Raw genomic sequence first — 21,311 nt, 5'->3', positions numbered from 1 at the left:
ACTGAAAAATCAGAACTGTGGCCCATAGCGGCAGGAGGGAAGTAGGTGACTGATCGGTTAACAGATGTTCCTGGGGGTCAACAGCTGAAGTTTGGGGCTGAGGCATTTGAACTTGAGGTGGGCAAGTGCGCAAAGACAAAGGAACTTGGCTGTCAGCAGGTACATTGAGGTTCTAGTGCTTGGAGACTTTGAATGAGTGAAGGACAGAGCACCTGACAAAGCAGTCAAGCGTGGCAGTTGAGGTTGCTTATGCAAGTCAAATGCAGCTGTGTCACATCCTTCAGCAGGTACAGGGGAGAGGTAAGGCTTCAGTCGATTGTAATGGACAATTTGGGACTTATCAGGCTGGTTTAGCAGATAACGGATCCTGTATGTCACCTCAGGATTGTCATCATCAGATCCAAGGCACTCCAGTATTTCAAAGGGACCTTTCCAGTGAGGAGCAAGCATATGTTTATTTGTTGTGGGGTCATTTAACCATACAAGGTCTCCTGGATTATAAGGAATGTGTTTAACAAGCTTGTCGTAGTATTGTTTTTGCTGGCTGTGTGCATAGTCTCTGTTTTGTGCAGCCGACTGGAAGGTAATTGGAGTTTGCTGGTCAGCTGGGCAGCATATTCTGCAGGTGATCCTGGTGTAGAAGCAGATGGTATGTTGTTAGGTAACAGCAGGTTAGCAAGCATTCTCGCTTCACGTCCATGAGGGAGGAAGAAGGGGCTGAAGCCTGTTGTTGCATGAGGGCAGGTGTTATAGGCCAGAGCAACTTGGTTGAGACAATCATCCCACTCACCAGGCTGTTGGAGAAGTGACTTGACCAGCTGATCAATAAGAGTTCTATTGAAACGCTCAACCATGCATCACATTGAGGATGATATGGGCTTGTTCAGGTTTTCTGAACACCAAGCAATTTACACAGATGACTGATGAGGTCAGACTCAAATTGACGGCCTTGTAACATCTCTGGAATGCCATGTTCCCGGATGTAGTTTTCAAAAAGACACTTGGATACTGTTGTAGAGTGCTGATCTGGAATTGCATAAAGATTTACATACTTGGAAAAATAATCTTGAACAAGTACGTATCTGTTACCACGGCTTGAGATAGGACGTTCAAGTACAGTGGGGAGACCAAGTATTTGATACACTGCTGATTTTTCAGGTTTTCCCACTTGCAAAGCATGTAGAAGACTGTAATTTTTATCATAGGTACTCTTCAACTGTGAGTGATGGAATCTAAAACAAAAATCCAGAAAAATACATTGTATGATTTTTAAATAATTAATTTCATTTTATTGTGTGAAATAAGTATTTGATACACCAGAAAAAGAAACTTAATATTTGGTACAGAAACCTTTGTTTGCAATTACAGAGATGAGACGTTTCCTGTAGTTCTTGACAAGGTTTGCACACACTGCAGCAGGGATTTTGGCCCACTCCTCCATACAGATCTCCTCCAGAGCCTTCAGGTTTCGTGGCTGTCGCTGGGCCACACGGACTTTAAGCTCCCTCCAAAGATTTTCTATTGGATTCAGGTCTGGAGACTGGCTAGGCCACTCCAGGACCTTAAGATGTTTCCTACGGAGCCACTCTTAGTTGCCTGTTTTGCCCAATATTTTGGACTGTAAGGTTGGGTCTAAACCAGCCACAAGCGGCAAAATTTCTCCCCTTCCTGAGCATTAAGGTCATATTAGGGAAGGCTGCCAAGCACAAGGCGGTGATATCTGCACTGTACACATCCAAACTCTCTGGAGTGATTCAAACCGCTTGAGTGCTTGCTCGCAGTTGTTGGGAAGCTGTTGCATAGGTTGTCCTGAACGGCAATGGAGCACCCAGCTGTGTGAGTCATTTCTGTAGACTTCTTTGTCCATAAGTTTTAGGAAGGTTTCATCTTCGATTGAAGGTGCTAGCTTATTGTCCTGTTTGGTGCAGTCAAACACATTTTGACCTAGACTGTCCTCCTTAGCTCTGGGTGGTAAGGCACTGTTTCTAGGAAGTCTGTCCTTAAGTTCCTCTTTAATGTGCAAAAGGCTTGTGCATGGCTGGAAGAGTGAGGGCTGATGACAGTCGACCATGTTCGTCCGGAAGGAACTGATGTTCGGCTTGTGTGCTTTCCCTAGACAGACTTCTCCGACCAGCACCCAGCCTAAGTCAAGACGTTGGGCGAAGGGTGCATTGACCGAAGAATCATTTTCTAAAGTGTTTTACACTCTTACACTTACGCAGTGAGCTGGTTCTGAGCTGTTCAGCTCATGGTAACCCAGTCTTCAGTACTCCTGGAGCTCACCTGGAAACAAGAACCTCACAACCTCCTCCATTTTCATCAACAGCGTCCAGTCAGAGGATCAGGGTCAGTACATCTGCACTGCCTACAATGATGAAGGCTCTGATTCAGTGACTGTGGTGGTTCACGTTGCAGGTGAGTGTGAAGATAATGTAAAGGCCGTATGTGTAGATCTGATCTGAGAAAGTGAAGCTGATGTTTTGTTCCTTCATATCTTCATCAGTGGACTACAAGCTGATCATTGCTGTCTGTGCTGTGGTTGGCGTGGTTGGCTTGCTGATTCTTTCCTGGTGGTACTGTTACCGACGCACCCACAGTGCCACTGTATCCAGAAGAACCTGACATCATATACACACAATGCCAACGTGGTCCACAGAGACGATGCTAATGATGCTAATCTACTCTTGAACAGAATCTCATATCAACATGGAGTTTTTACTCATGGTTTTATTTTAACTTCACAATTTTAACAACAATGCCAAAATATTCAGAATCTTGTAGAATCCATGCCACAGTAATATTCATGAGGCAGTGGAGGCCAAAAGGAGGCACATCAGAATCAGGATGAGGATCAGAATACTGTATTGATCCCAGAGGGAAACTGCAGTTGTTACAGTTGCAACCATTTATGTAAAAGAATAAACACTTTAATCGTTTTAAAACAAAAAAGAGAAATTTGCAGTATGTACACAAGATTTAAATACAGTGAAGTGACTGTAATCATAAATATGAAACATGCTGTGTAAAGTAGTTCAAATTATTGTACCTCTGAGTTGTTGCACACACAGTTATTATTATTACACATATGAACAGGTCGGTGTTGAGTTTTGCACAGATGATCCACACTTAGTGAATCACACACTGAGGGAGGAGTTATAGAGTTTGATGGCCACAAGTAAGAATGACCTCCTGTGGCGCTCTGTGGTTCATTTCGGTAGAATGAGTCTAAGCATCTAAGCTTAGACAGCGTATGGCTATCTCTCTCTCTGTCTCTCTCTGTCTCTCTCTGTCTCTCTCTCTCTCTCTCTCTCTGTCTCTCTCTGTCTCTCTCTGTCTCTCTCTCTCTCCTCTGTCTCTCTCTCTCTCTCTCTCTCTCTGTTATGCACACCGTTCTAAACGTGCCACTCAGTTAAGAGCGGAAGTGGGAGTGGTCAGTTCGGGGGCTATATGTGTGATGTTACTTTCTGTTTCCTCTAACTCTGTGGAGTTGTTGAGGTGGTGCAAGATGAGATTGTGTGTTCTGTTCATGTTGTGGTCGTGCTGGGAGTGTATGTGGAACACACAGACACAAACCCCGGTGAGTACAAATGGAGTGCCATGTTGTGGTGGCGAGTACACATGGAGAGGTGTATTGTGGTGGTGAGTACACATGGAGAGTGTATTGTGGTGGTGAGTACACATGGAGAGTGTATTATGGTGGTGAGTACCACATGGAGAGTGTATTGTGGTGGTGAGTACACATGGAGAGTGTATTCAGCACAGGGCTAAATATAACTGACCTTTCACTGAAACTAGTGTATAAATTCTGTGTCTATTTTGAATCTTCATGCTGCTGTTACATCCAGACTTTAGGGCTTTTAGTACTGTCAGGCTTTCACTTTCAGTAGTATCAGCCTGTAGGGCTCTCACTGTCGGTAGTGTCAGCCTGTAGGGCTCTCACTTTGAGTAGTGTCAGCCTGTAGGGCTCTCACTGTCGGTAGTGTCAGCCTGTAGGGCTCTCACTGTGAGTAGTGTCAGCCTATAGAGCTCTCACTGTGAGTAGTGTCAGCCTGTAGGGATCACACTGTCGGTAGTGTCAGTCTATAGTCCTCTCATTGTCGGTAGTGTCAGTCTATAAGCGCTCTCATTGTTGGCAGTGTCAGTCTATAGTGCTCTCATTTTCGGTAGTGTCAGTCTATAGTGCTCTCACTGTTGGTTGACTTCAGGAGTCTTTCACTTGGTAATGCCCTCTTTAGGGTTTCTGCTCTTAGCAGACACACTGACACACACACACATATGCACACACCACACACAGGAATGTTGTTTTGCATGTGCCAGTCAGATAGAGAGAGGAGTGAGAGAGGAGTGGTCAGTGAGGTGGTCAGTTAGGAGGCTGTATGTTTCTATTTATGGAATGTAACATTGCTTTCTCTTTTCTCCGCCTGTGGAGTTCTGGGTTGGTTCATTATGACTGGTGTGTGTGGTCGTGCTGGGAGTGTGTGTGGTCTACAATCTCACTGGTGTCTCGCTGTAAAGATGAAAGATTTCAGTAGGCAGGAAAGTCCTACTGAACTTATTAAAGTTATTAAGAACAGGGTGGCATGTTTTTCCTTATGTTAGATGAAGGAAACAGAAGTTCTGGTTCTAGGCCTCCAAAATGTTGCCAGCAACTTCACTGCCAGGGTTCACTGGGCATCATTTTTAGTCAGAACTAAAATAGATCTCTGAGCTATTAGTGCCATATTTAAATCCTAGGACTCTGAGCTTCTGTAGTCAAGGCTTTGACTAGTTCCAGGACAAAGCGAATAAGTAAGGGAGTCTGGGCTTTTCCAGTATCTGCTCAGATGCTTAGACAGACTTGCTGAGTCTAAGGAGATGTTTAAAAAGGCTGAAGACACACAACTCTGGCCCGAGTGTTTGAGATTGGAACTGATGTACTCTGTTTCTGTTGTTTAGATGAAGCTGTACTGTTTCTGGATTTGTTATTTGTTTTATATCATTATTTTATCAGTTTTATCTCACTGTCATGACGAGTACAAATGGAGTGCATGTTGTGGTGGTGAGTACACATGGAGTGTGTGTTGTGGCAGTCAGTACACATGGAGAGTGTATTGTGGCATGAATATGCATGCAGTGCGTGTTGTGGTGGTGAGTACACATGGAGAGAGTATTGTGGCATGAATATGCATGCAGTGCGTGTTGTGGTGGTGAGTACACATGCAGTGTGTATTGTGGTGGTGAGTACACATGCAGTGTGTATTGTGGTGGTGAGTACACATGGAGAGTGTATTGTGGTGGTGAGTACACATGGAGAGTGTATTGTGGTGGTGAGTACACATGGAGAGTGTATTGTGGTGTGAGTACACATGGAGAGTGTATTGTGGTAGTGAGTACACATGGGGAGTGTATTGTGGTAGTGAGTACACATGGAGAGTGTATTGTGGTCTGAGTACACATGGAGAGTGTATTGTGGTAGTGAGTACACATGGAGAGTGTATTGTGGTGGTGAGTACACATGGAGAGTGTATTGTGGTGTGAGAACACATGGAGAGTGTATTGTGGTAGTGAGTACACATGGGGAGTGTATTGTGGTAGTGAGTACACATGCAGTGTGTATTGTGGTAGTGAGTACACATGCAGTGTGTATTGTGGTGGTGAGTACACATGCAGTGTGTATTGTGGTAGTGAGTACACATGGAGAGTGTATTGTGGTGGTGAGTACACATGGAGTGTGTATTGTGGTGGTGAGTACACATGGAGAGTGTATTGTGGTAGTGAGTACACATGCAGCGTGTATTGTGGTCGTGAGTGCACATGCAGTGTGTATTGTGATAGTGAGTACACATGCAGTGTGTATTGTGGTGGTGAGTACACATGGAGAGTGTATTGTGGCGTGAGTACACATGGAGAGTGTATTGTGGCGTGAGTATGCACGCAGTGCGTGTTGTGGTGGTGAGTACACATGGAGAGTGTATTGTGGTAGTGAGTACACATGGAGAGTGTATTGTGGTAGTGAGTACACATGCAGTGTGTATTGTGGTGGTGAGTACACATGCAGTGTGTATTGTGGTAGTGAGTACACATGGAGAGTGTATTGTGGTGGTTGAGTACACATGGAGAGTGTATTGTGGTGTGAGTACACATGGAGAGTGTATTGTGGTAGTGAGAACACATGGAGAGTGTAATGTGGTGTGAGTACACATGGAGAGTATATTGTGGTAGTGAGTACACATGGGGAGTGTATTGTGGTAGTGAGTACACATGGAGAGTGTATTGTGGTCTGAGTACACATGGAGAGTGTATTGTGGTAGTGAGTACACATGCAGTGTGTATTGTGGTGGTGAGTACACATGCAGTGTGTATTGTGGTAGTGAGTACACATGGAGAGTGTATTGTGGTGGTGAGTACACATGGAGAGTGTATTGTGGTGTGAGTACACATGGAGAGTGTATTGTGGTAGTGAGAACACATGGAGAGTGTATTGTGGTGTGAGTACACATGGAGAGTGTATTGTGGTAGTGAGTACACATGGAGAGTGTATTGTGGTAGTGAGTACACATGGAGAGTGTATTGTGGTCTGAGTACACATGGAGAGTGTATTGTGGTAGTGAGTACACATGGAGAGTGTATTGTGGTGGTGAGTACACATGGAGAGTGTATTGTGGTGTGAGTACACATGGAGAGTGTATTGTGGTAGTGAGAACACATGGAGAGTGTAATGTGGTGTGAGTACACATGGAGAGTATATTGTGGTAGTGAGTACACATGGGGAGTGTATTGTGGTAGTGAGTACACATGGAGAGTGTATTGTGGTCTGAGTACACATGGAGAGTGTATTGTGGTAGTGAGTACACATGGAGAGTGTATTGTGGTGGTGAGTACACATGGAGAGTGTATTGTGGTGGTGAGTACACATGGAGAGTGTATTGTGGTGTGAGAACACATGGAGAGTGTATTGTGGTAGTGAGAACACATGGAGAGTGTATTGTGGTGTGAGTACACATGGAGAGTGTATTGTGGTAGTGAGTACACATGGGGAGTGTATTGTGGTAGTGAGTACACATGCAGCGTGTATTGTGGTCGTGAGTGCACATGCAGTGTGTATTGTGGTAGTGAGTACACATGCAGTGTGTATTGTGGTGGTGAGTACACATGGAGAGTGTATTGTGGTGTGAGTACACATGGAGAGTGTATTGTGGTAGTGAGTACACATGGTGAGTGTATTGTGGTAGTGAGTACAATGGAGAGTGTATTGTGGTAGTGAGTACACATGCAGTGTGTATTGTGGTGGTGAGTACACATGCAGTGTGTATTGTGGTAGTGAGTACACATGGAGAGTGTATTGTGGTGGTGAGTACACATGGAGAGTGTATTGTGGTAGTGAGTACACATGGAGAGTGTATTGTGGTAGTGAGTACAGATGGAGAGTGTATTGTGGTGTGAGTACACATGGAGAGTGTATTGTGGTGTGAGTATACATGGAGAGTGTATTGTGGTGGTGAGTACACATGGAGAGTGTATTGTGGTAGTGAGTACACATGGAGAGTGTATTGTGGTTGTGAGTACACATGGAGAGTGTATTGTGGTGTGAGTCATGCATGCAATGCATGTTGTGGTGGTGAGTACACATGGAGAGTGTATTGTTGTGAGTATACATGGAGAGTGTATTGTGGTGTGAGTACACATGGAGAGGTGTGTTGTGGCGTGAGTATGCATGCAATGCGTGTTGTGGTGGTGAGTACACATGGAGAGTGTATTGTGGTGGTGAGTACCATGGAGAGTGTATTGTGGTGGTGAGTACACATGGAGAGTGTATTGTGGTGGGTGAGTACACATGGAGAAGTGTATTGTGGTGTGAGTACACATGGGGCAGTGTATTGTGGTAGTGAGTACACATGGAGAGTGTATTGTGGTTCTGAGTACACATGGAGAGTGTATTGTGGTAGTGAGTACACATGGAGAGTGTATTGTGGTGGTGAGTACACATGGAGAGTGTATTGTGGTGGTGAGTACACATGGAGAGTGTATTGTGGTGTGAGAACATATGGAGAGTGTATTGTGGTAGTGAGTACACATGGGGAGTGTATTGTGGTAGTGAGTACACATGCAGTGTGTATTGTGGTGGTGAGTACACATGCAGTGTGTATTGTGGTGGTGAGTACACATGCAGTGTGTATTGTGGTAGTGAGTACACATGGAGAGTGTATTGTGGTGGTGAGTACACATGGAGAGTGTATTGTGGTGGTGAGTACACATGGAGAGTGTATTGTGGTGTGAGTACACATGGAGAGTGTATTGTGGTAGTGAGAACACATGGAGAGTGTATTGTGGTGTGAGTACACATGGAGAGTGTATTGTGGTAGTGAGTACACATGGGGAGTGTATTGTGGTAGTGAGTACACATGGAGAGTGTATTGTGGTCTGAGTACACATGGAGAGTGTATTGTGGTAGTGAGAACACATGGAGAGTGTATTGTGGTGTGAGTACACATGGAGAGTGTATTGTGGTAGTGAGTACACATGGGGAGTGTATTGTGGTAGTGAGTACACATGGAGAGTGTATTGTGGTCTGAGTACACATGGAGAGTGTATTGTGGTAGTGAGTACACATGGAGAGTGTATTGTGGTGGTGAGTACACATGGAGAGTGTATTGTGGTGGTGAGTACACATGGAGAGTGTATTGTGGTGTGAGAACACATGGAGAGTGTATTGTGGTAGTGAGAACACATGGAGAGTGTATTGTGGTGTGAGTACACATGGAGAGTGTATTGTGGTGTGAGTACACATGGAGAGTGTATTGTGGTAGTGAGTACACATGGGGAGTGTATTCAGCACAGGGCTAAATATAACTGACCTTTCACTGAAACTAGTGTATAAATTCTTTGTCTATTTTGATCTTAATGCTGCTGTTACATCCAGACTTTAGGGCTTTTAGTACTGTCAGGCTTTCACTTTCAGTAGTATGAGCCTGTAGGGCTCTCACTGTCGGTAGTGTCAGCCTGTAGGGCTCTCACTGTGAGTAGTGTCAGCCTGTAGGGCTCTCACTGTCGGTAGTGTCAGCCTGTAGGGCTCTCACTGTGAGTAGTGTCAGCCTGTAGGGCTCTCACTGTCGGTAGTGTCAGCCTGTAGGGCTCTCACTGTGAGTAGTGTCAGCCTGTAGGGCTCTCACTGTCGGTAGTGTCAGCCTGTAGGGCTCTCACTGTGAGTAGTGTCAGCCTGTAGGGCTCTCACTGTGAGTAGTGTCAGCCTGTAGGGCTCTCACAGTCGGTAGTGTCAGTCTATAGTCCTCTCATTGTCGGTAGTGTCAGTCTATAGCGCTCTCATTGTTGGCAGTGTCAGTCTATAGTGCTCTCATTTTCGGTAGTGTCAGTCTATAGTGCTCTCACTGTTGGTTGACTTCAGGAGTCTTTCACTTGGTAATGCCCGTCTTTAGGGTTTTCTGCTCTTAGCAGACACACTGACACACACACACATATGCACACACACACACACACACACACAGGAATGTTGTTTTGCATGTGCCAGTCAGGATAGAGAGAGGAGTGAGAGAGGAGTGGTAAGTGAGTGGTCAGTTAGGAGGCTGTATGTTTCTATTTATGAATGTAAAATTCCCTTTCTCTTTTCTCCGCCTGTGGAGTTCTGGGGTTGGTTTCATTATGACTGTGTGTGTGGTCGTGCTGGGAGTGTGTGTGGTCTACAAACTCACTGGTGTCTCGCTGTAAAGATGAAAGATTTCAGTAGGCAGTAGTCACTGTCATGACGCACATTACAGCCTGACATTTAAAAAGTTCTACATACATACATGTTTTTAATGCTTAGACATGTCTTTTAACTTTGTCATGTTAAACAACAGATTTTCATTAAATAAGGAAAAGTCCCAAGAGAGCAGGAGAGTTTTAAAACTATATTGCATTTGACTCAATATACTGGATCATTCTACACTGACCACTTCTTCCTCTGTGTTTTACTTTTAGAGCTTTTATTCTCAGTGTATTCACAGATTTTTTAAAAATGCCCTTTTAAAATGCTCTTTTTTCCCGAAGAGAAAAACAAGATTTCTGAACACATTCTAACAAATGATACTGTTACACAAATCTGTCTTCTGTGTTTGAATTATTTCCATACACTTAATCTCATATACTCTATAATCTAGCATTCTGTTTCACTAAGCAGTGCAGACATTGTGCTTGGCATGTGTATACGTTAACTTCTTGTTAAAATTATTTTTCTTTATTTAGTTACATCTTTCATCAAAGACACATTTAATTTACAGTAATGTAAAGTTACCATTATGCTACTAATGTACTAATCCTTAGGATTAGGTTACAGATACATGTTTTAACAGGTAATCAGTAACGTGTAATGTTCTAACTCTATTGGTCCCACGTTGGCAGGACTGCCCATTGTCACTACTGTCAGTACTGTTGGTGAGCGGAACATAAAATGAGAAGCAGCACTGAATGAAGATCATTGACAGTTCAGGACTGGTGGAAGAAAACACAGACAGCCTTCTATTAAATCTCCATAGAGCACTCTCACAATACATAAGCCACATCTTGCGAATTTATATGTCATTTTCTTCTCTCCCTCCCATGTCTTCCCCTTTGTTTTAGTCATACAAAGCATACAAAGTACAAGGTAAAAAACTACAAGGTCTAAAAAGGGCAAACAAAAGATGACGTTACACAGTTACAAAGCAACTACACCTAACAAGTTCATAAAGTTTTGCTGGCGATTGGGTGGCATCTTTGTAGAGCCATGATACCAAACTAGTCTGATATACCTCTGTAATCACATCTGTTTTGTTGATGTTGTGGATGTAAACATTATGACAAATTTGTGTTTAACAGTGTTTTTGTGCTTCACGAATTCATTGACAGATGTCTGTTCAACACTCACTGTTTCCCATAAGTCCCTGCTGGTGGAGTACGGAGAACTTGTTGAACTCACCTGCTCCATATCATCCAAACCTTCATCAGAGTTCATTCTGGGCTGGGAGTCTCAGATTAATCCTGTCCAAACAGAGAGTGAGACGAGTTTGGTGTGGAGGGCGTCCAGTCTGACACAGTGGGAGATGAACAGAAGAGAGATGTTCTGTTACTTGTCAGTGCCGAGTACAGAACAATGTAAACAGAAGGTCCATCTGAACCTTTACAGTGAGTACAGTGATCCCACCTGCTCAGCTTCCTCAGTACTGCAGCGCTGAAAAGCTGAAAGCTGCCATATCGCCCCCTACACTTCCTGTAGTGTATTACAGTCTGTCAGAGTGACTGTGTGGATCATATGAACATTATAGAGCTTTTTAAATGAAACAGTAGAAGCCGTATCGCCCCCTACGCTTCCTGTAGTGTATTACAGTCTGTCAGAGCGAATGTGTGGATCATATGAACATTATAGAGCTTTTTAAATGAAACAGTAGAAGCCGTATCGCCCCCTACGCTTCCTGTAGTGTATTACAGTCTGTCAGAGCGACTGTGTGGATCATATGAACATTATAGAGCTTTTAAAATGAAACAGTAGAAGCCGTATCGCCCCCTACGCTTCCTGTAGTGTATTACAGTCTGTCAGAGCGACTGTGTGGATCATATGAACATTATAGAGCTTTTTAAATGAAACAGTAGAAGCCGTATCGCCCCCTACGCTTCCTGTAGTGTATTACAGTCTGTCAGAGCGACTGTGTGGATCATATGAACATTATAGAGCTTTTTAAATGAAACAGTAGAAGCCGTATCGCCCCCTACGCTTCCTGTAGTGTATTACAGTCTGTCAGAGCGACTGTGTGGATCATATGAACATTATAGAGCTTTTTAAATGAAACAGTAGAAGCCGTATCGCCCCCTACGCTTCCTGTAGTGTATTACAGTCTGTCAGAGCGACTGTGTGGATCATATGAACATTATAGAGCTTTTTAAATGAAACAGTAGAAGCCGTATCGCCCCCTACGCTTCCTGTAGCGTATTACAGTCTGTCAGAGCGACTGTGTGGATCATATGAACATTATAGAGCTTTTTAAATGAAACAGTAGAAGCCGTATCGCCCCCTACGCTTCCTGTAGTGTATTACAGTCTGTCAGAGCGACTGTGTGGATCATATGAACATTATAGAGCTTTTTAAATGAAACAGTAGAAGCCGTATCGCCCCCTACGCTTCCTGTAGCGTATTACAGTCTGTCAGAGCGACTGTGTGGATCATATGAACATTATAGAGCTTTTTAAATGAAACAGTAGAAGCCGTATCGCCCCCTACGCTTCCTGTAGTGTATTACAGTCTGTCAGAGCGACTGTGTGGATCATATGAACATTATAGAACACTTTTTAAATAAAATTTTAAAAGTGTCACCCCTAAAGGTTTATATATATACGTGTTTCCTCTCTCTCTTCAGAGCGTCCAGACAGTGTGAAGATCAGCTCTGAGTCCATTGTGTGGTCAGAAGGTCAGATGATGAAGCTGAAGTGTGAGATTGAGAATGTGGGTCCATTACAGAACCTTACTGTGCAGTGGACCAGAGTGGACCAGAACAACAACATGACTGAAATGCCGTATGGAAGTTTCAGAGCTTCTGGAGAAGAGAGGAAGAACGGGAATGTGACGTCCACACTGACTGTCTCGGCCAGCCGTGATGAAGATGAAGTCCAGTATCAGTGTGCAGCTCTACTGAAGCTGGATCAGCTCCAACCACAAGTGAGATCATCAGAACGTCTGAAGCTCACAGTGCACTGTGAGTTTATTACACCTGTAAACAGAACTGTGTAGCATTGCTGTCGTCAAGATATTTACCTTCACAAATGCAGTCCCGGCTGTCATCATGGAGACATGCAGAGGGTTTAGCCAGTTAGCTAACCTCAGCTAGTATGTGTCGTATCAGGATTTGTTAAATTATCGTCGTCCACCTTTGTGGACAAAACAAACTGGTACTAAATATTTTGTTGTCTGTGTTCTGTTAAATGATGGGATTAATTAGCATGCAGTTACTGCAAAAGCCAGCTCATATTAGTGTGCCTAGCTAATTAATTTTCTCATCTAGCCAACGTTAGTTTTCCCAACAAGCCATTCAGTTAGCCTAGCCAGGTAATCTCAGTTTGCCTAGCAACTTAATGAATGTTTCTTAAGTCAACTAATGTCAGTTTGCCTGGCTAGTTAATATTATTTAATGTTTCTTTGGGATCAAAAACGTGTCTATCTATCTATCTATCTAGTTTACCAGCATTACCTAGCCAGTTTTACCTAGCTAGCTTTGCTTAGCCAGTTTTACCTAGCAAGCTTTGCCTAGCTAGTTTTACCTAGCTAGCTTTGCCTAGCCAGTTTTACCTAGCTAGCTTTGCCTAGTTAGTCTTACCTAGCCAGCTTTGCCTAGCAAGTTTTACCTAGCTAGCTTTGCCTAGCCAGTTTTACCTAGCTAGCTTTGCCTAGTTAGTCTTACCTAGCCAGCTTTGCCTAGCAAGTTTTACCTAGCTAGCTTTGCCTAGCCAGTTTTACCTAGCTAGCTGTGCCTAGCCAGTTTTACCTAGCTAGCTTTGCCTAGTTAGTCTTACCTAGCCAGCTTTGCCTAGCAAGTTTTACCTAGCTAGATTTGCCTAGCCAGTTTTACCTAGCTAGCTGTGCCTAGCTAGTTTTACCTAACCAGTTTTACCTAGCTAGCTTTGCCTAGCTAGTTTTACCTAGCCAGCTTTGCCTAACCAGTTTTACCTAGCTAGCTTTGCCTAGCCAGTTTTACCTAGCCAGCTTTGCCTAGCTAGTTTTACCTAGCCAGCTTTGCCTAGCTAGTTTTACCTAGCCAGGTTTGCCTAGCCAGTTTTACCTAGCTAGCTGTGCCTAGCTAGTTTTACCTAGCTAGCTTTGCTTAGCCAGTTTTACCTAGCAAGCTTTGCCTAGCTAGTTTTACCTAGCAAGCTTTACCTAGCTAGTTTTACCTAGCAAGCTGTGCCTAGCTAGTTTTACCTAGCTAACTGTGCCTAGCAAGTTTTACCTAGCTAGCTTTGCCTAGCCAGTTTTACCTAGCTAGCTGTGCCTAGCTAGTTTTACCTAACCAGTTTTATCTAGCTAGCTTTGCCTAGCTAGTTTTACCTAGCTAGCTTTGCTTAGCCAGTTTTACCTAGCAAGCTTTGCCTAGCTAGTTTTACCTAGCAAGCTTTACCTAGCTAGTTTTACCTAACAAGCTGTGCCTAGCTAGTTTTACCTAGCTAGCATTGCTTAGTCAGTTTTACCTAGCTAGCTTTGCCTAGCCAGTTTTACCTAGCAAGCTGTGCCTAGCTAGTTTTACCTAGCTAGCTTTGCTTAGTCAGTTTTACCTAGCCAGCTTTGCCTAGCCAATTTTACCTAGCTAGCTTTGCCTAGCCAATTTTACCTAGCTAGCTTTGCCTAGCCAATTTTACCTAGCCAGCTTTGCCTAGCTAGTTTTACCTAGCCAGCTTTGCCTAGCTAGTTTTACCTAGCCAGGTTTGCCTAGCCAGTTTTACCTAGCAAGCTGTGCCTAGCTAGTTTTACCTAGCTAGCTTTGCTTAGTCAGTTTTACCTAGCTAGCTTTGCCAACCAGTTTTACCTAGCTAGCTTTGCCTAGCCAGTTTACCTAGCAAGCTGTGCCTAGCTAGTTTTACCTAGCTAGCTTTGCTTAGTCAGTTTTACCTAGCCAGCTTTGCCTAGCCAATTTTACCTAGCTAGCTTTGCCTAGCCAGTTTTACCTAGCAAGCTGTGCCTAGGTAGTTTTACCTAGCAAGCTGTGCCTAGCTAGTTTTACCTAGCTAGCTTTGCTTAGTCAGTTTTACCTTGCCAGCTTTGCCTAGCCAGTTTTACCTAGCCAGCTTTGCCTAGCCAGTTTTACCTAGCCAGCTTTGCCTAGCAAGTTTTACCTAGCCAGCTTTGCCTAGCCAGTTTTACCTACCCAGTGTTGCCTAGCCAGGCAAATATAATTTGATTCTCTGAAATTGACTGAAAATATGGCCCATCTTTGTTCTTGTAATAATCTCGAGAGGAGGTACCGATGGTAAAACACTCGCTGATAATCTCTGCTTTTCCAGCTCTGTAAATCCAGAATTCTAATGCCACGCCACTGCTGTGCTGTGAAGTGTTTATCTCTGCACACATGACTGACTACAACTAATCCGTCAGAGATTTCTGCAGCACTGTTTTATCTGAACCCCTGTTTAAAACACATGAATACTGTCCCACAGTGTCCTCTCTGTTTCTCATCAGACAAACCCACCATCACACAACTTTCCAGTGGTACTATATCGCTAACTCAGGGTGATGAGCTGGTTCTGAACTGTTCAGCTCATGGTAACCCCAGTCCTCAGTATTTCTGGAACTTACCTGGAAACAAGAACCTCACAACCTCCTTCATCTTCATCAACAGTGTCAAGTCAGATGATCAGGGTCAGTACATCTGCACTGCCTACAACGATGAAGGCTCTGATTCACTGACTGTGGTGGTTCACGTTGCAGGTGAGTGTGAAGATCATGTAAAGGCTGTATGTCTAGACCTGATCTGAGAAAGTGAAGCTGATGTTCTGTTCCTTCATATCTTCATCAGTGGACTACAAGCTGATCATCATTGCTGTCTGTGCTGTGGTTGGCGTGGTTGGCTTGCTGATTCTTTCCTGGTGGTACTGTTACCGATGCACCCGCAGTGCCACTGTATCCAGAAGAACCTGACATCATATACACACAATGCCAACGTGGTCCACAGAGACGATGCTAATGATGCTAATCTACTCTTGAACAGAATCTCATATCAACATGGAGTTTTTACTCATGGTTTTATTTTAATTTCACAATTTTAACAACAATGCAAAACATTCAGAATCTTGTAGAATCCATGCACAGTAATATTCATGAGGCAGTGGAGGCCAAAGGAGGCACATCAGAATCAGGATGAGGATCAGAATACTGTATTGATCCCAGAGGGAAACTGCAGTTGTTACAGTTGCAACCATTTATGTAAAAGAATAAACACTTTAATCGTTTAAAACAAAAAAGAGAAATTTGCAGTATGTACACAAGATTTAAATACAGTGAAGTGACTGTAATCATAAATATGAAACATGCTGTGTAAAGTAGTTCAAATTATTGTACCTCTGAGTTGTTGCACACACAGTTATTATTATTACACATATGAACAGGTCGGTGTTGAGTTTTGCACAGATGATCCACACTTAGTGAATCACACACTGAGGGAGGAGTTATAGAGTTTGATGGCCACAAGTAAGAATGACCTCCTGTGGTGCTCTGTGGTCATTTCGGTAAAGTGAGTCTTGCACTGAATGAGCTCCTGTGTCTCATCACCGTGTCGTAGAGTGGGTGGGAGCCATTGTCCACAATGGCCTGCAGCTTAGACAGCGTCCTCCTCTCCGACACGGCCGTCAGCGAGTCCAGCTCCACACCCGCAGCATCACACCGCCTTGCAGATCAGTCTGTTAAGTCTGTTGGCATCTGCCACCCTCAGCCTGCTTCCCCAGCATGCAACAGGATAGCACTCACCACCACAGGCTCATAGAAGATCCTGAGCATAGTCCGGCAGATGTTGAAGGACCTCAGGCGCATCAGAAAATAGAGACGACCTTGGCCCTTCCTGTAGAGGGTGTCAGTGTTCTTAGCCCAGTCCAGTTTATTGTCCTCCACAGTGTCCACACTGCAGGCATACATACTGTGGTCTCCCAGTCAGTTAATCAACAATCCACAACACAAGGGGGGCATCTACTTGCATCACTGTGAGCTTGTCACCCAGAAGAGCAGACCCAATGTTGTTGAATGTACTGGAGAACTCAAAAAACATGACCCTCACAGAGCTGGCTGGCTCATCCAGGTGAGCATATACTTGGTTGAGCAGGTAGATGATGGCATCTTCAACTCCCAGGCGGGGCTGGTAGGCGAACTGGAAGGGGTCCATAAATGGCTGGACCATGGGCTGGAGCTGATCCAAAGACAAGCCTTTCCATAGTCTCCATGACGTGGGACGTCAGTGCCACTGGCCTGTAGTCTTTGGCGTCACTGGGTCATGGCGTCTTCGGAACAGGAACATATATACTTAACTGATAAACTGGCAAATCAGTTTGTAAGTTACCTAAGTGATTCTATGAATCAGGGTGATTTTGTCTATTTACTTGCTCTTCATTACAGAATTGGCAGTTGCCGTATCACAGCTCAGTACTTTGAAACAGTGACTTCACCTCTGAAGTTTTCAAACTCACCCCTAAAAGAGATGGACCTGAGTAATGATGATCCCCTTGATTTAGGGATGATTCAAAATAAAATACAGTTATTGTTTTTTGTGTTATGGCACAAAAATTGATTTCTTATCTTGACATTATGTGCTGTCCTAACAAATAGATTTGGTGATAAAAAGTTTTCATCAAAAATGATCATCCTCACTTTACCAAATTATGCTAATTCAATTAGAACACCTGTTCACAAGACTGTTCACAAGACCTAGATTCAGCCAAAGTCAAGACGAAAAATAATTTAAGTGGCAATTGGCTTTGTAAGCTAATCTAAAAGTAGGCTCAGTCCATGTCTGTCTGAAAAACTGCCCTGTAAGGTTTACACTGAGTTGTCAGATTATTAGGTACTAGTAGTTTCTCCTTCACATCACACAAATTGTACGTTCCAATAAATTATGTCTTACGACTTTGGTGTGTCAAGAACTTCCGTTTCTTTTAATGTAATTTTGAAATAGAAAAACAGGCAGCGTCAATAAAGTCTGAACAGGAATCTGAACAGCAATATCGCAGGAGTTCAACACCAAGTGTGCAGGACGTCACCTTAGAACTCTCTGCTTATTGACTGGAAATGAAAACTTGATTTAATGCCTAAAGAACACTATGCCATAGAATACACATCAATATCTATATAAGAACTGTATTTATTTCTTTATTCCAGAATTGCTACTTCTAAACGTACTCAGTCATTTTGTCAAATGCAATACCTGCCTTCATCACCAGAGGTCAGCCTCACCTGAGTATTGACTTGCTCCCTAGTGACACCTTGACCTATCTTTCCTGCAGCTCATCAGTGGTGGACAGTAACTCAGTAAATGTAATTAGTTTCTGTACTTTAGTATTTTTTGGTGTATCTGTACTGAAGTTTCTCCATTCTGTGCGACTTTTTCCTTTCACTCCACTACATTTCAGAGTCTAATATCCGACTTTTTCCTCCTACATTTTGAGAAATCTGTCGTTCCTTTTGGTTCCTGTGTGTAAAAAATGTAACATGTCAAAAGTAATGAAAGAATCACAGGTTGTACAAGATATATGAGTCCAATGATTAGCACAATAATTATACAGCAAATTGAAGAAAGTCTCAGATTATTTTACTCTGTGGATTCCATATAATAACTTTTCCAAGATGGGAAAATCCAAGTGATTACTAAAACTGTACTGATACTTACTTGAAGACTTTGGTGTTTCTGTTGAGCAATGATGAGGTTTTTGCCAGTGCTGGAATAAGGAGAGCAGATAATCCTGTGCTCTCAGTGGATTCATTTGAGAATTTCTTTCATATTTTAATTCCGACTTGCTGTATCTCCCGATGTATAATGAGTGAATCAGACTCATGGCACAACCCCCGGGCCACTAAGATGAGTCTTGTGACTCAGATTCAAGGGTTTATTCTGATTTCTTCACTACTCTAGACACACAGATAACTGACTTGCTAACCAGTCTGAGCTAAATAGGTATGGTCTTCTTGTATAAGCTTGCTGTTTCAGAAGTATAAGCACATGCTAGTGCTTTATTAATCCTAAAGCTGCTGCTGATGTTCTCTTATGAGTGCATGATAACTAGCTAGTTAATTTAGCTAATGTGGAATAAGCTACAACCCCAATTCCAATGAAGTTGGGACGTTGTGTAAAACATAAATAAAAACTGAATACGATGATTTGCAAATCCATTTCAACCGATATTCAGTTGAATACACTACAAAGACGAGATATTTAATGTTGTTCACAAGCAAGGACGGCGAGGTTCACCACACAGATGATTTCATCTACAGTCCATAATATCATCAAAAGATTAAGAGAATCTGGAGAAATCTCTGCAGGTAAGCAGCAAGGCAGAAAACCACCACTGAATGCCCGTGACCTTCGACCCCTCAGGCGGCGCTGTATTAAAAACCCACATCATTCTGTAATGGATATTCCCACATGGGCTCAGGAACACTTTGGAAAACCACTGTCAGTGAACTCAGTTCGTCGCTCCATCTACAAGTGCAGGTTAAAACTCTGCCATGCAAAGCAAAGCCACATATCAACACCACCCAGAAACGCCACCGGCTTCTCTGGGCCGAGCTCATCTGAGATGGACTGACGCAGAGTGGAAAAGTGTCCTGTGGTCTGACGCGTCCACATTTCACACTGTTTCTGGAAATCATGGACGTCGTGTCCTCCGGGCCAAAGAGGAAAAGGACTGTCCGGATTGTTTTCAGCACAAAGTTCAAAAGCCAGCATCTCTGATGGTGGGGGGGGGTTAGTGCCCATGGCAGGGGTAACCTGCACATCTGTGAAGGCCCCATTAATGCTGAAAGGTACATACAGGTTTTGGAGCAACATCTGCTGCCATCCAAGCAGCGTCTTTTTCAGGGACGTCCTGCTTATTTCAGCAAGACGACGCCAAGCCACATTCTGCACATGTTACAACAGCGTGGCTTCGTAGTAAAAGAGTGCGGCTACTAGACTGGCCTGCCTGCAGTCCAGACCGTCTCCCATTGAAAATATGTGGCGCATTATGAAGCGCAAAATACGACAACGGAGACCCCGGACTGCTGAGCAGCTGAAGCTGGACATCAAGCAAGATTGGTCTCAGCTCTCAGACCATGTCCTTCAGTAGGAATTTCATTTTGTTTGGGTGTATTTTTAGTGATATGGCTAGGCAACCCAGGGATGTTTTCACATTTGGACTGTTCACAAATAAAAAAGCAGTCAATAAACAACTTATTTACTTTTACTTTTAAACAAAAATCTTATACTACAGTGCATAATTTCTTTAGTTTTTTTCTAATGTATTTAAATGTATAATATAGTTTCTGATCATCATTAACTCCTAATTAATTAATACTGAATTACAATATGTTTCACTTTATAATTCTGTTTCTGACAACCTGGTCTCATGGGATATACGTACCTCTGACCACTTTTTTGCGGAGCCACAAACACGTAACCTCGATGTCCACTAAATGTCCACTGGGGGCGCTAAAGAGAAGCTTACACTTTAGTGTAACATTGCGATTATTTTGCCTTTGAAAATGACTGTATTTGAGATTTTGATTATTTTTTAAGCTCTCAGTCATCAGCACTACTTTATTGATAAAGTGTAGAATAATTTCGGAGCGCCTGTGATGTCTGTCGGTTCACGAGGTAGCTAATGCCTCCTCTAACACAGCTTCAGGACTGTAGCTATAACTGTAGCTGGGGCTGTTCTCCTATAACGTTAGTTTGGTGGATAAAGCAGATTGTGTACTTGCTGGCTACCAAGCAGAGGTTCCCATAACCTTGTGCCTGAAGATATAGGGGGATGGGGAGGCTGTCTACTGATTTAGGGGCGATTTATCTAGCTAGCCTCCTTCAACTACGTGTCCTGCAGTACGTAGAAGTTCCCAAGATGTCAGCTGAGCTGACAATGGAACATAGCTTTAGCTAGCTGGGTACCTTATGTGATTAGCTAGCTAGCGTTAGGTGGCTAGTGAAGAGCGTTGCTAGATAAAGCAGTTGATGTGTTTCTGTGGTTGTCACGATGTGCTGGCTAGAGATCTCAAGTTGTCGGAAAAAATGGGGAAAAAATGCCTGATTTATCCACCAACTGTACGAGCAGCCCAGGGTGCTCACAATATATATATATTCATTTTTTTAAATAGAACCAGGGTTCTTGCTGTTCATTTTCTGAAAAAAGGCAAATACGCTTTTTTCTTTAAGAAGGGAGGAATATGTCATGTATTGAGTATCTCTTAGAAGTACTCTAAGGCACTAGGTATTATAATACTGCAGGGCTCAACCCCTTTCAGAGAAGCCTCAACTTCTCTGTCTCTCGCTCTGCTCTCTCTCACTCACTCACTCACTCAATCTCTCTCTCTCTCTCTCTCTCTCTCTCTCACTCACTCACTCACTCACTCACTCTCTTTCTCTCACTCACTCACACTCTCTCTCTGCTCTCTCTCTCTTCGTTTCTTGCTCCTCCTGATCCACACATTGTGTTTGGAATTTCTAAGTGTTGGGCGTTTTAATCAGTGTATGTATCAGGAAATGATTTTCTGAGCCATCAGAACACACAATTTCTCTCTCATACACACTCTAACACACACAGGAATGTGGTGCTGCACATGCCAGTCAGATGAAGAGAGGAAGTGAGAG

The 21,311-nt window shown here is 43.4% G+C and overlaps 1 protein-coding gene across 1 annotated transcript; it reads left to right on the top strand.

Annotated features, from left to right (window-relative positions):
• Positions 1 to 3,535: 3,535 nt before the first annotated feature.
• On the top strand, positions 3,536 to 16,077 carry LOC119264639 (carcinoembryonic antigen-related cell adhesion molecule 6-like). The gene is made up of 5 exons (XM_037543244.1): positions 3,536 to 3,577; positions 10,861 to 11,136; positions 12,363 to 12,698; positions 15,170 to 15,418; positions 15,507 to 16,077. Exons 2-5 carry the CDS (start codon positions 11,055 to 11,057, stop codon positions 15,626 to 15,628), a joined length of 789 nt encoding a protein of 262 aa, XP_037399141.1. The 5' UTR covers positions 3,536 to 3,577; positions 10,861 to 11,054; the 3' UTR covers positions 15,629 to 16,077.
• Positions 16,078 to 21,311: the final 5,234 nt, after the last annotated feature.

Source organism: Pygocentrus nattereri, chromosome 12 (genome assembly GCF_015220715.1).
Source record: "Pygocentrus nattereri isolate fPygNat1 chromosome 12, fPygNat1.pri, whole genome shotgun sequence".
Lineage (NCBI taxonomy): Eukaryota > Metazoa > Chordata > Actinopteri > Characiformes > Serrasalmidae > Pygocentrus > Pygocentrus nattereri.
The sequence above is the reverse complement of the archived record's forward strand: the minus strand, read 5'-3'. Positions and strand labels throughout refer to the sequence as shown.

Coding starts and splice junctions, on each gene's coding strand:
- LOC119264639 (XM_037543244.1), top strand. CDS start 11,055: ATGAACAGAAGAGAGATGTTCTGTTACTTGTCAGTGCCGAGTACAGAA. Junction 11,137..12,362: donor GGTCCATCTGAACCTTTACA/GTGAGTACAGTG, acceptor CTCTCTCTTCAG/AGCGTCCAGACAGTGTGAAG. Junction 15,419..15,506: donor TGTGGTGGTTCACGTTGCAG/GTGAGTGTGAAG, acceptor TATCTTCATCAG/TGGACTACAAGCTGATCATC.